Source organism: Macrobrachium nipponense, chromosome 31, assembly GCF_015104395.2.
Source record: "Macrobrachium nipponense isolate FS-2020 chromosome 31, ASM1510439v2, whole genome shotgun sequence".
NCBI classification, from domain to species: Eukaryota; Metazoa; Arthropoda; class Malacostraca; order Decapoda; family Palaemonidae; genus Macrobrachium; species Macrobrachium nipponense.
This window is the reverse complement of record NC_061093.1, coordinates 25,571,841-25,585,214: the sequence shown is the minus strand read 5'-3', so window position 1 is coordinate 25,585,214 and position 13,374 is coordinate 25,571,841. Positions and strand designations below refer to the sequence as shown.

General features: G+C 46.3%; 1 protein-coding gene across 1 annotated transcript in view; it reads left to right on the top strand.

Annotated features, from left to right (window-relative positions):
* Positions 1-13,374, top strand: part of LOC135206790 (nucleolar complex protein 4 homolog) — a 79,408-nt gene that overhangs the window by 27,878 nt on the left and 38,156 nt on the right. The window contains exon 2 of the mRNA XM_064238285.1: positions 1,266-1,368. Coding sequence (XP_064094355.1) covers positions 1,266-1,368 — 103 coding nt within the window. The remainder of the gene's footprint in view (positions 1-1,265; positions 1,369-13,374) is intronic.

Below are 13,374 nucleotides of genomic sequence, written 5' to 3'. Positions count from 1 at the left end.
GAGACTTCCAATTAGTTGCAAAATTAAGGTAAATGATTGAATGATACTAATATATGACCATTTCGGTAGTCAAAGTTGACCGAAGGTTAAAATTTTGGCAATTATCGTTATTTATATGAAAATATCTCAAAACTGATAAAAGTTACAATCATGAGTATTTTATTATTGTATTTTACATAAAAATGCGCACATTTTCATATATAATACTTCATGTAACGGCTAATTTACAATGGTACAAAAATTATGTCAAAGTGACAAAATAATTTCCGAGATGTGTCACAGATACTTTTTAGTGCGGCAAGAAAGAAATTCGCGCTTTCGCACTTGCGCGCCTGCGTAACGATTGTAAACAAAACAACACCTTGATCCGTGAACTCCCAGCATCCCCCAAGGCACGTGATTCAAGAGTTTTCGGCTGGTAGGCCTAAAAGTATTTTTCTGCGAATTTTTAAAAAAACTTTTGTAAGTCGACGTAAAATACGTCCAGTCGGCAGTAAAGGGTTAAACTGGCTTAGGTCCTGGCATTAAGAAATATGATCTGTTTCAGTTTTTGTTCAACTGTTTTTGCCTTTAGATTTACTACTTTAGTCACACTAACTTATGTATACTTAAAGATTTTAACTTATGTATACTTAAAGATTTTAGCTACTGTCAATCTAAGGTTGTCTTGTAATGTAGAGATCTAGAGGAAATAAAGCTGTAACTTTCAAGGAGGTGAAAACTATAATAAATTTTTAGTACAGAAAAATTATCAATAAAAAAAAATGGAAAGCATTCACATGCACACACTGTGTACTGCATTTGTTCTTTTACCCCAGAGATATAGATCCCTTGTGGTCCAAAAACAGGAAATCCCTTTCTTTAATTAAGAATTGTAAAACAAAGGGTTTCATTTGTAGTAATAGGCAGCAGCAAGCTTGCTAAACAAACTTCTGGTATGAAATTGGTGGCGTTTGCATAATACTGTATAGCATAAGCCTTTTAGTTTAAAATGTTTCTGTTTTGTTTGCTGAACAAGTTAGCTACATATTAAATGAAAGTTTTCTCCTCTTTCATTTCATGTTTTATTAAATGATGATTTCCAGATGAAAGTCCTCAAGGTCAAAAACTGTTGGATATATAGGTATAGAGGGTTATGAAAATGTACCAAGGTACAGGGCCATCAGGTAGTCACATTTAATTTCTTTTCAATTGTACTTATGTATGTAGTCTGCATGACCTGTAATCAGCCACTGAATTTACATCTGTTTTATCTCATTTTTCAGGATAGTGATAAAAAGAAAGTAAAATTAGGAATTATTGGTCTTAGAGCCATTTTCATTCATTTACTGAAGAATGGTGACATCAAAACCCATGTTGATATACCAGGTAAGATGGAGATATACATATATACTATTTACTGTTTAACATTTAGTGGGGATTTGTACTATTATTTCTTTTGAAAGGTAATAGCATTTTCTTTTTTGTTCCTACATGATACACAAACCCACAGTCCTTTCCATAAGGAATTACTAATGTAAAGGACCTCAGGTTTGTATAGATAGGAAAAATACAATTTACTTTCAAAAATTCTGATTTGTTCTTACTCGATATACAAACCCTCAGTCCTTTACATAAGAAAGTACTAATTCCTTATGTAAAGGACCCCAAGTTTGTATAGTTAGGAAAAATACTTTCAAATTTACTTTAAAAAATAGTGATTTTTTAATGTGAATAACTGCTTCCAGAAGGTTGCATGTACTACAGAGTACTGTATCTGTTAGAGTTGTATCTGACCTTGTTCCTTGAAGTGGATTACCCAGATACCTTCCATGCCCTCATAATGGCAAACATCCAAGTAATTACAGCATACAGTGGAACCTTGGTTTTCATAAATAACCTGTTCCGGAACCTCCTACGAAATCTGAAACTTATGAATACCAAAACTAATTTCCATAAGGAATAATGCACATACAATTACTGCATTCCAGACATCCAAAAATATTAAAAAAAAATACTTTTTGTACATGCAACTTCCCCGGCAGATATATACTTAGCTTATGTCTCTGACGTCCGACAGAAATTCGAATTTCGCGGCACACGCTGCAGGTAGGTCAGGTGATCTACCCCCCTGCCGCTGGGTGGCAGGAATAGGAACCATTCCCGTTCTAGAACCAGATTTTCTCTGTCGCGGTAGTGTCAACATATGTTGTTGCTACCTCCTGACTTGATTTTCGTTTTTCATCACCATCGATCTTCTGGGCTGTCTTTTGCAGGGAAGTACTGGGTCTTTGGTTTGGCATACGCTTTTATTAACTTTTTAATGAATTTGGCTTCAAAAATTTAGAAGAATATATGACGTGTAACTACCGAAATTTTCGGTAGACACTCACATAGTTTGCAAGAAAGGGAAATATTAATATTTATTCATTAATACGTGTAATAAGTGTTAGAATTGATTGAGGAAATATACTGACTTCCTACTTTAGGGAGTCAGTAAAGCATGTAACTAGATACGTTTCTTTTAAAAGTTTTTTGGAAACTCGTACTAACGAGCAATTAGAGTATTAACAGTAACTATAGTGTTTTGTATCCTCATCACTTCTTACTTCTTCGCAGAAACTTCAAATTCATAATTGCAATTTGAAGACAAGGATTGTGGCTCAAAATGCGAGCTATTAAAAGGTAAGAAGTGATTACTAGTGTTCCCATTGCAGTGGAGGGTGCGTCTGATCGGCTCTGTCTCGCTCTCATGCCTAGACCTCTTTCAAGCTCCCAAGCCCAGGGGAGAAGGAATGTCGAAAGCCGTAAGGAGGTTTTCAGAGAATCCCCACCGGTCAGGCGTCCCCTCGGCAGGTTCTGTAGAGCGTCCCAGTACTGCCAAGGATAGCCATTGAAAAGGCATCCTTTTTTTTTTAAAAATAAAAGTGCGTCTCTTCATCTTACATCCGAAAAGACGAAGAATGTATATGTTTTGATGATCTAGCACGTTCTCTGAAAACTAAGAGAACACTGAGCAAGAGCCAGCCAGGAACTTAGGAAGCCGCGTTCCAGCAAGCTAGTGTGAGCCACGTTCCAACAGCCAGCAGCGAGCCGCGTTCCAGAAAACAGACTAGCGCGAGCCGTGTTCCTACAACCAAACGGGAGCCGCGTTCTAGCAACTGAGCGCGAGCCGCGTTCTAGAAAATTTTTCTTGGCTCAAGGCGTCTTCAAAGAGACGAAGCGCCAGCCTGGCAAAAATTGCGCCAGAAAAAACAGACGGCTAGAAGCAAGGAGCCTTATAGTACAGTGGCAATCAGAATGATCCTTCCATTGAACGTTTCCGGGCAAGAGGCTCTTTCTAAAAGGGGTCTAGTAGGCGCTCGGAACTATCAGGTTGCGCACGGGACCGGTTCCACGCAAGCGGAACGTTACAGGAGCGAGTCTCCTTTATAGCGTGCGGAACATTCCAGGCGCGCGGACTATCCAGGCGCTAGGCGCAAGGAGCCAGGCGCCAGAATATTCCAATTGTTCTGATACGTAATACAAACCATCGGTCCTTTAACAATAGGAAGTAGCTAGCGGCAGCTGGAACGGTCGTAAGCTTCGAACAAGGGGAGAACGGTAGTTAACTGCTTGTCCGAACAGTCGCGCGCCGCGCGACTGGGAGGTAAACAAATCACTTTTGCTTTCGGCCGCGGGTGTGAAGGACGTGTTCGTCATCGCTCTCTGCCCGCTTCATCGTCGTATGCTTTGTTTATATTGTGTTTTCTACTAATGGTTTTGTTTGACTTGAAAATGAAAACACTGTAAGTACACTGTTTTCATTTTCATTGACTTAATTATGAACCAACATGGAGTTTATCGCCGTAGAATGCGGCGATTTCCTCTCTTTCATGAATTGAACCCTGAATTATGCCTCGGTGCCGAGGGCGGGCGCGCTCGCACCGAGTCATGTATTTTGGGCGAAAGGTGTGTAATTGAAAAATGTAAGTACTCTTTTCATTATATGTTTGCCCTGTGCGTTTCGTTACGAGAGTGTGTTTGCGCTCGGCACGAGCCTTTTAATTTTTGTATATAATTAGAATGCAATGAAAGTGGATTCGCAATTGCAATATTCTTTTCATTTTCATTTATTTATTTGCATGAAATTTAATTTGGATCAATTTTCGATTCATTTTTTTCGTTCTTACCCGGGAATTGATCCTTACGATTTTTTTATGTGAAAATGAATCGCAAGTGCAGTATTCTGTTTCATTTTCATATATTTTTGTTTTTATAATAGCTCATATTTATTGGATCAAGTTTCCCGTTCCTTTACCCATAATTGAATCTTTTCCCCTTTAAAAGGTTCTATTAAGTGAATCCAAGGGCATTCTTCTGTTTTCAATTTTCATATTACTTTTCACTGCTGTGCGGGGGTAGGGGAAGCGAAGGTCTGCCAGGAAGTCGTCGGAAAGCTCTCCCGCGACTCCCTTGGTATCTGATTCTTCGTCTTCCTTCCTGCCCCCCGCCCTCAGCTTCTTCGTTGTATTTTGTATTTGGGGTCTTCCTTGCGTTCGGGGTGGGGCATGTCTTCCCCCCGTGCGTGAGGGAACCCCTCTTACTAATCTATCTATGTTACCGCAGGTGCTACATCCGTGGGAGACGACCTTGGACAGGTATGGACCACCGCGGAGGCAGGGCGTGCCTAGCATCCACGGGCTGCTGCAGCGTCTAGCGAGGTCTGGGGCGGTCTCCACTACTACCACGGCCGCTTATGCTGCTCCCCCCCCTCCTGGTCTACACTCCCCATGCTGTGTCGATGACGCCGTCTGCCGCTACTAGGGCCGCAGCCGTACCGAGGTGGGGTTGCCGCCGCCGCCTGTTTTCTTCGTGTTGCCTGCCCCAGACTTCCGCTGTTCCAGCAGCTCGCCCCTGGACCGGGCGCCAGGACCCAGGTTCCGCTGGCTGCCGATGATTCTACGAGGCGATCGCTGGGCCTGCCGTACCTGCCGCTGATGTGATTCCCGCTGTTGGCTTGGCTGTCCCTTCGGGTGGGTCTACGCTGCCGCTGTTCCTGCCGCTCCTGAGCTGGTTGCTGTTCCTGTGCCTGTCCATGCTGGTCCTGCCCACGGTGTGTCTTCCCCAGTCCCAGGTCCTTCCGGACAGGTGCAGTCGGGCCGTGTTGCTTCGGCAATAGCCCCGGCTCCGGCCTGGATGGAGGACCTGACGACTGTCCTGCGTGAGCTGACGAGGAAGAGGAGAAGAGGAAGCTGTCATCTTCGTCTTCATCGTCTGCTGCTGCCTCTTCCCCTTCGAACTTCTAAGGGCCCGTCCCACCTCGGTGGGACGGGGGTCCTTCTGCTGGTCCTCCTGCTCCTTCGGGAGCGGGGCCCGTCTCCCCTTCCGTAAGGAAGAGATAGACGGGGACCAGAGGAGTATCGGTTAGCTCTGGTACTTCCTCGCCTGGTGCTAGCGGCGATGCCGCTACGCCAGGTTCCGGCTCGGTCTCTCGTTCGCGAGAGATCCGAGTGTACGTTCTCCCTCGGGAGACCGTGCAGCCAAGTTTCGGCGCCAAGAACGCGGCACGGAGCAGAAGGCTGGTGAGAGACGCTCAGGTGACTCTTGCCAGGCCAGCGGCCGCTCTTGCAGCGACCAGCTGGTAACCGGGGTTTTCCCCACTAAGAAGGCTCCTTCGGGACCTTCTAAGGGCCCATCTCGCTCTGGCGATTCGGGGAGCTCTTCTGCTGGTCCTCCTGCTCCCTCGGGAACAGGGCCCGTCTTTCTTCTACCAAGGAGAAGAAGACGGGGACCAGAGGAGTACCAGCTTCGGCTGGCACTCCTCGCCTGGTTCTAGCGGTTTTCTGCCGCTAAACCAGGATCCGCCTCGGCTTCTCGTTAGCGAGAAGTACCGAGTGGACGGTCTCCCGCGGGCGGGAGACCGTCCAGCCAAAGTCTTGATGCCCGAGCTCGCTCGCCGTCAAGACCGAAGCGCGGAGCAGAGACTGGCGAGAGTCGTGCAGACGACTCTCGTCAGGCCAGTGGACGCTCTCGCAGCGACCAGCTGGCTGCTCGGGTTGACGTGACGGTCGCTGACCAGCCACGAGTTGAGGCGAGGAAGGGGTCCCCGCGGCCGTCGGTACCAGCCACGGCTGGTACCAGCGGCTCGAGAACGCGAGAGGACGCTCGCGGCCCGGTCTCACCGCGACAGCGAACCTAGCAGGTCACCTGACGCCGCTCCCATCGGGACCGGGCGAAGATGGTAACCAGCAACAGCTCGCCTGACGCTAGAGATCAGCGTCGACGTTCTCAGCCGAGCCTCTCGCCCCAGGCGAGCGGCAAGGCTAGGCCTGCTGCTCGATCGCCACCGCGGGTTGACGATCAGCAGCAGCCCTCCAAGCACGCTGGTCCTGTGCCAGCGAGCTAGGGGGGGGCGTCAGGTCTGCCTCTCCTGTACCTTCAACCTCCTCGGGCTACACCGGGAGGAGCGAGGTACCTATGAGTGATCGCGAGAGGTGCGCCCGCTCGCGATCCCGCTATGACGCCGTATGGACCAGGCACGGTTCTAGGGACGACCAGGACATACGTGCAAGTAGCTGGGAGGCGACCGTCAGGGGTCTGCCGCTTTTCCTCCTTCGGAAGGAGGAGTATCTCGGGATCTGTTCTTGTTGGAAGGACTGGACGGTCCTACTCCGCAAGACGCGGTTACTCCCGAGATACAGAGGAAATTGCAGAAGTCATTAAGCTGATTCGTCAGCATAATGACCTTGCGGAAGGATTGCCGCTCCCACCAGCAGAGCCCACGTCTCTGCTCGAGTCGTTTTTGGGGCCCGAGAGGGAACCCAAACCGACGGTGGGTCTGCCGCGATCAGGAGCTTGCCGATTCTGTCTCGAACCGATAGTCTCTCGTCTCCGGACAGAAGGCTCTCTCAGTTCTGGCCGGTCGATCAAGCTACTTCCACCTCCTCTACTGCGACAGCGGCGCTTTCTACGTGTCTTGGGACACCGTATTTAAATACTCCTTCGGTCCTCCTGAGAGGTTTCGACCTCGACGAGGACTGGAATGAGTCGGAGGACGGTATCGGCTCTCCCCTGTCAGGTGTCGATCAGCCCCACCCAGACGACGTTCACAGTGGCGGCAGACCCTTACCTACAGTGAGGAGTTCGTAACCCTCCGCTTGGGAAAACGTTTTTTCTCCTGACGATACGTTTTCCCAGACTCTGAGAGACCATCGCCGCAAGGCGATGGCTGCTCCTATTCTTCTCCAACTGCTAGTTCCACTGGGAAGGCGAGCGAGTATCCAATTCCTCCCCCATTCCCTCTCTCCTTACGGCTACGAGGGAAAGGGGAGGGATCCTACAGAGATTTCTCTGTAGGATCCCACGTTGGGGACTGCGCTACCATGGGGGACCTTCGGGTCCTACCTGACGTAAGCCCCGGTCGTTGAGGAGGGATCCTGCCCCATTCTCGATTTCTACGGGAATCGAGAGGACCACCAGCCGATATCGTTTGAACGAATTCGGTGGGGGTTTCGCAGACTGCTTAGAATTCTAAGGAATTTCTAGCGCATTCAGAGTGTTCGAGTTTTTTACGATCTCCAAACACTTAGGCGAGACCACGGTCTAAAGTGAGCGAGACGAGAATCCCGATGTTACATGATAATCGGGGAACCTCGCCTATGCTCGAATTCCTGGAATTTCTAGCATTGGGAAGAAGACCTGCTGCTGAAAGAAACTATCTTACAGTAGGCGACCAACCTGGAATAGAGAAGATCGGAACGGCAATATCCAGTTTGGCTTGAACTATCGTCTTAGTATTCTGTTCACCATTGAAGCTTTCCTTCGAGGAAGACTTCTCCTTCACTCTTTGATAGAGATCGAAGGTGGTCGCTCTCCATCCTTATTTTGTTTTCTTGAAGGAAAGAATTTAGGATGGAGATCGTTGTTCAGAATCCTACAAATATACTACGTATATTAACCTCGCGACATGATTCTACTAAGCAGTTGAATTGTCCGCGAGGGGTAGGCGCATATCCTAGTTTATCTACGGATTGCGACTTAGAAGAGAAGTATTCTAATTGAACTGCAACTCGGGTTGCCTGCAACCTCCCAGGAGTTTTCAGTTTCAATTTTATATACTTATGGTTTTGTCACGACAACACCATTTCAACTTTTATATTTACCGAAATTCGTTTCGCCTAAATATAATTGCTCGAGCATATCTTTTATGCTCGGTAGTTCTAGCCGAACGCATTCCTTTCATGGAATAATGGATTACATGGCAACTCAGGATGGACGAGTCGGCGAGAGCTTCAGGCTCAAACTACTGCGTATTGAACGCCTGACAGCAGCTCAGTATCAGCTGGGCCTCCGAGATGCACGGTCAGTTATGTCTCTCTCTCCCCTGGTTTGATTGACTACCGAAACCGTATTCTCTGCCCAAACAATCATGGACTTAGGTCTCTGATTAATGGGGATTCTCGCAATAATGAAGGACCATCTACTGCTGTGACGCTAGATTCCATCGCCTTCGACATTGCGAGAATTTTCAATAGAGATATCTCTTGGACTCTTTCATCTTTCTGTTTACCGCACGGTAACAGAAGTCTGTACAAGTCTCCCGCTGCATCGCACTGCGATAATGCGAATGATTTTGCAGACATCTGAGTTTGTCTTCAAAATATCTCGTATTCGTAGGTGTACAATTGTTCAACCCGAATTACGAGATGTGTCAGAAGACATCGCCTACTCTCCGACCTGACAGCTCTACTTCCAAATGTTCAGCCCATGAGAAGCAGTTCTTCAGGCGGCTTTCCCCTGTGTTTTCATTACTGAAGAACGCCCCGCTTTCATTGCAACTACGACTTCTCACCGGACAGCAATGAAATAGCGGTTAGCGTTTTCAGTCAGTTGTAAGCACAGGTTATGAATCTTGAGAATCCTTCTCTCGATTCGTCTGTGAAGACGTAGGTTGCATTCAATATCTACCTTCGTCTTCAACGGTATATATGTTGTTTCTCCTTAGCTGAGATTCAACAACCATGAGATGTTTTGCCTTCAGGGACCTCGGTCTCTAGAAGGCAATTGACTTTCGCCTGTTGGGCACATGCCTTAAGAGAATCATCACCTCGCTGTCCGGCATTGGTGACAAACAAATACATTATTTGTTTGGTCTCTCGGCATAACCCCTTTTAAAGGCGAAGGTCACGTGACTTACTCGGATGCTTTGACAACTTGCCTCCTACCGAACGAGTCAGTCGGCAGCTGTCAGAAGCGGCCGAGTCAGTTACTAACTACGCTGTTGACTTTAGTTCGGTTGTTACAGAGCAATCATTACTTCGTTTTAATAGCTTGTCACAGTACCCATACCATTGACAACCCACCATGGAGTGTCGGTGTCCTATCCACATACCGAGAACTTCGCTGCATGGGGATAGGAGGATGCGAGAGACTTCGTGGCAAACGGACAGACCAGTATGGTACTGGACATCACCGAAGTAGAGAAGAGGAATAGGTCATGCGACTATTTCCTTCTTTTCCTCTGAGGAAACTGCATGACTTCTCCTGCGAAGTCAAGCATCCAGGGGATGGGGATCCGTGACCGCTCGATTTCGTACTCGAACTTCGTAGCGAAGACTCAGAACCCTTCGGTCCCTGACGATTGGTTCGAGTCGTTCACAATCCCCTCCCTAATGGACTTCACCGCCTTCGATGCGAAGGAGATGCTGCCTTGTCCGCAAGAACTTCTCCGTGGCGCAGGTACTGAAGGCAGGGGTCTGGTCCAACCAGACCACATGCCCTTCCTTTCTACCTCCGGGATATTGCCCACAGGTCCTTGGATCTTTTTTCCTTGGGACCCGTGGTGGCTGCTCAACACGTTGTGTAGCGAACCCAGACCCTCGCAGGCTGAACAGCATCGAGTCCTGGTGTGACCGTAAGAATGGATGAGTGAATGAGAGTGTGACTGGCTCCTCTTCCCATCTTTTTCTTCCCCTCTACCTGTGGTTAGAGGGACACGGTCGTCACCCTGCTGGATTAGGACAAGATGCAGGTGAGCTACTCAACAGAGCCCCATCCTATCCCTTTCACTAGGGATAGGAGCGTATATCCACCACTTCCTCCAACAAGGGGGAGGAAGTGGATGCCAGCTTGAGACAACCCATACTTTATGTTGCCTCTTGCAAACAGGAACAAGTTCTTGCTTGCTGAGTACGAAGAGAGTACGCCTTATGCCTCTCTCTTAGGTACTCGGCCCAGAGGTCTGACCATTGATCCTGTGGTGCACACACCCCGATCAATCGGACAGAGGCTTGGATCCCTCCCTCGCTCTTACGACCAGGGAGGCATTCCAGGGATGGACGAACACCAGTCTGTTCATCAAAGACTCAGATTCCTCCCACCAAGAAGTGAGTCTTCCTATTGTTAAAGGACCGATGGTTTGTATTACGTATCGGAACAAATGACAATTTGTCAAAAATTGCATTTTTCCTAACTATACAAACCTGAGGTCCTTTACATATAGTCCCCTCCTCATGCCACCCATCACTCTGCGTATTTTGCATGGGCCAAAAGCAAAAGTGATTTGTTTACCTCCCAGGCGACTGTCGGACAAGCAGTTAACTACCGTTCTCCCCTTGTTCGAAGCTTACACCGTTCCAGCTGCCGCTAGCTACTTCCTATTGTTAAAGGACCTCAGGTTGTATAGTTAGGAAAAATGCAATTTTCGACAAATTGTCATATCTTCTTATGAGAGAGAGGTCAGTCGCGAGGCTCCTCTTTGAGTTTTTAACTTGAGCAACTTTCCCCTGGCAAAGGTGCAAGATGTCGCACAGGCGGCCGTCGCTTTGTCAGAAGGATTCTGATACTAAGAGAAAGCCATTTTTTCAATTATTCAGAAGACTCCTGTGTTTGGCAGTTCCTCTCAATGCGGACTCTCTCCTTCATTCATGCTCTTCCCTCGTTATGAAGAGGCAAGAGCTTTGGGAGTTTTTCTTATAAGAATCTCATCGACGTTTGTTTGGGTATGATGGCGGATAGGAAATATCTACTTCCTTCCGTAACCCTACAGATGAACAGGAATTCTGTCTCTTCCGCGATTTATGAGGAAATCACGAAGATTTAAAGAGTTCCTGGATTAACTTCCTTCCTTAAGGAGATATATATACTCTTTCTATCGTTCTATTAACGAAAAGAAGAAAAACGAAGACAGTAAAAAATTTTTCCTTTCTCTATCTGCCTCGGCAAGGAAAGAAGGTAGTAGAGTATCTGCTGTATGAGAATACGATTCGGCAAATCCACACATACCGTAGTTACTTCTTTGCAGAGCAACTCAATTACCAGTATCCTTCCAGGAATTTCCTAGGAAGGACTATGCTTAAAGGATTTTGTTAAGACAACACCTACTTAGTTTCTAGATTATCGAAGTCTTGTTTCGCTTAAATATGCATTAATAAGAACTTCCTGAATTTCGATAATAATTTTATAAGATTCCTTTATTTAATGGGAGTAGCTGGCAACTCTGGAAGAGTAAGGCCAGATGGCTAACGGAGACCTGCTATCGCGCCTTAGAGACCAACGCAGTAACATGTAAGTGCGGTCATGAGTAGTTGGTTACATGTCCTCTCCTCCTGCGGGATGGAATAACTAACCGTGTCTCTCCCCTACAAATCGCGGTTTTAGCCTCGGATTAAGGGGATAGTTAAGCAAACATAAATAAAATATTGTCTGCCTTTTGCTAAGAAGCTTTCAATAAGAACGATATTACAACATTTCAATGCTGTTTACCGTAGGTAACATTATTAAAGGATTCTAACCGGCAGCGGAACTCTATATTATATGATGCTCTCATGCTTACGAAAGCATGGCTTATTGGAGTACATGCTTAGTGAGAAGATGAATGTAGTAGAAGAGAATTCACTTTAAGACTACGGTTATGGTCAAGTCTTATGCACATACCGAGGTTAACTACAGAATTCCTAGTATCCTACAAAGGTTTCCTAGATTAATGCTGTTTACCACAATGTGACATTAGTTATAAAGGATTCTAATACGGCAGAGCACGATATAATATAATTCTCTCATCCTTTCGAGAAACGCACACAACCTTTTTAGAATCGGATATTGCTCAAGAGAAGATGGGTGAGTCGGATGGGAAACATTCTCTTAGTGGCAGAAGTTGTTTTCCTGAATGGACTATACTACGTATAAAATATAAAAGTTTTTTCTACTAAGAACGGAATTAACACGTGAAGGATGTCGGTACCATAAAGGCACAGATGTTCTGGCACATAACCTTAAAAGAACTAGAAGGAAGCGCCAGCCTGGCGCAAAGCGTCAGAAGCGCCAGCCTGGCGCAATGCGCCAGAAGCACCATCCAAGATATTTTCTCGTTTTAGCGAGTTATTAACCTAAGAGTCCAGTAGTGGTTGGTTTGGTGTTTGCTTCTCACCTCGGTGGTCGTGGGTTCGATTTTCTTGGCCATTCCATTGAGGAGTGAGAGATGTGGATTTCTGGTGATAGAAGTTCACTCTCGACGTGGTTCGGAAGTCACGTAAAAACACCATACAAACAAACAAACAAACCAGTAGCCTCTCGGAGGCTCGGTAACGGCAAGATTCGTTCCTGCCTGATTTCGTTACCCATTTAATCGGAAAGGGGTCGCTTACAAGGAATGATGAAATGATTTATTTTAATCACTTAGGCCAATTCCACGACTCTCTCATATCGCAAAGAGCATCGAGAATCTCTTTTTTCGCCCCTGTTCGCGTTAACAAAAGAGAACCTATGTTTGGGAACAGACACGGAACGTAACGATCCTTAAGAGGTTCGATGCAAGATTTTGCCTGTCCGTGAGAACCTTCTCGATCGAAGATAATAACTGTTAACGTATGTCTAACATTTATTGAAAAGAGTTTGAGAACCTGCGGAAAGTCCTCTTCATAGATCTCTTCGCAAGGTAGAAGACGAACAGGCTTCCTATAGACTGCTTCCTTTCCTCGAACCAAGAGAGGTAGCAATATACGACATCTTTAATTTAAAGAAGGGGAATAAACTTTAGTCTTTTTTCCCCTAGTTTTAAATTCTTAACAGATATTAAGATAAATGGGCGTCAAAGGAAGAGAGGATGAATGCCTCATTTTGGCCTTAGAGAGGTTGGATTCACAGAAGTAACGTTCTTCTCACAGCATGTTTCGTAAGGCTTTTCCAAGAGCGTATCTGTATTCTATCAGAATCTATTATAAATAGACCTGAAAAACCTCTCCACTCTGAGTCTGTCCGCGTGCAGACTGACCAGAAGACATGAATGAGAGGATTTTTCAAGGTAAATGACATATCATGGCTAAGACATAGAATTGCTGCAGATCGTGCTAGATGGAATGAGGAAACTGTCCTCTTCCGATACCTCTGTGAACCACATAGCGAGGTTCTTTCTTC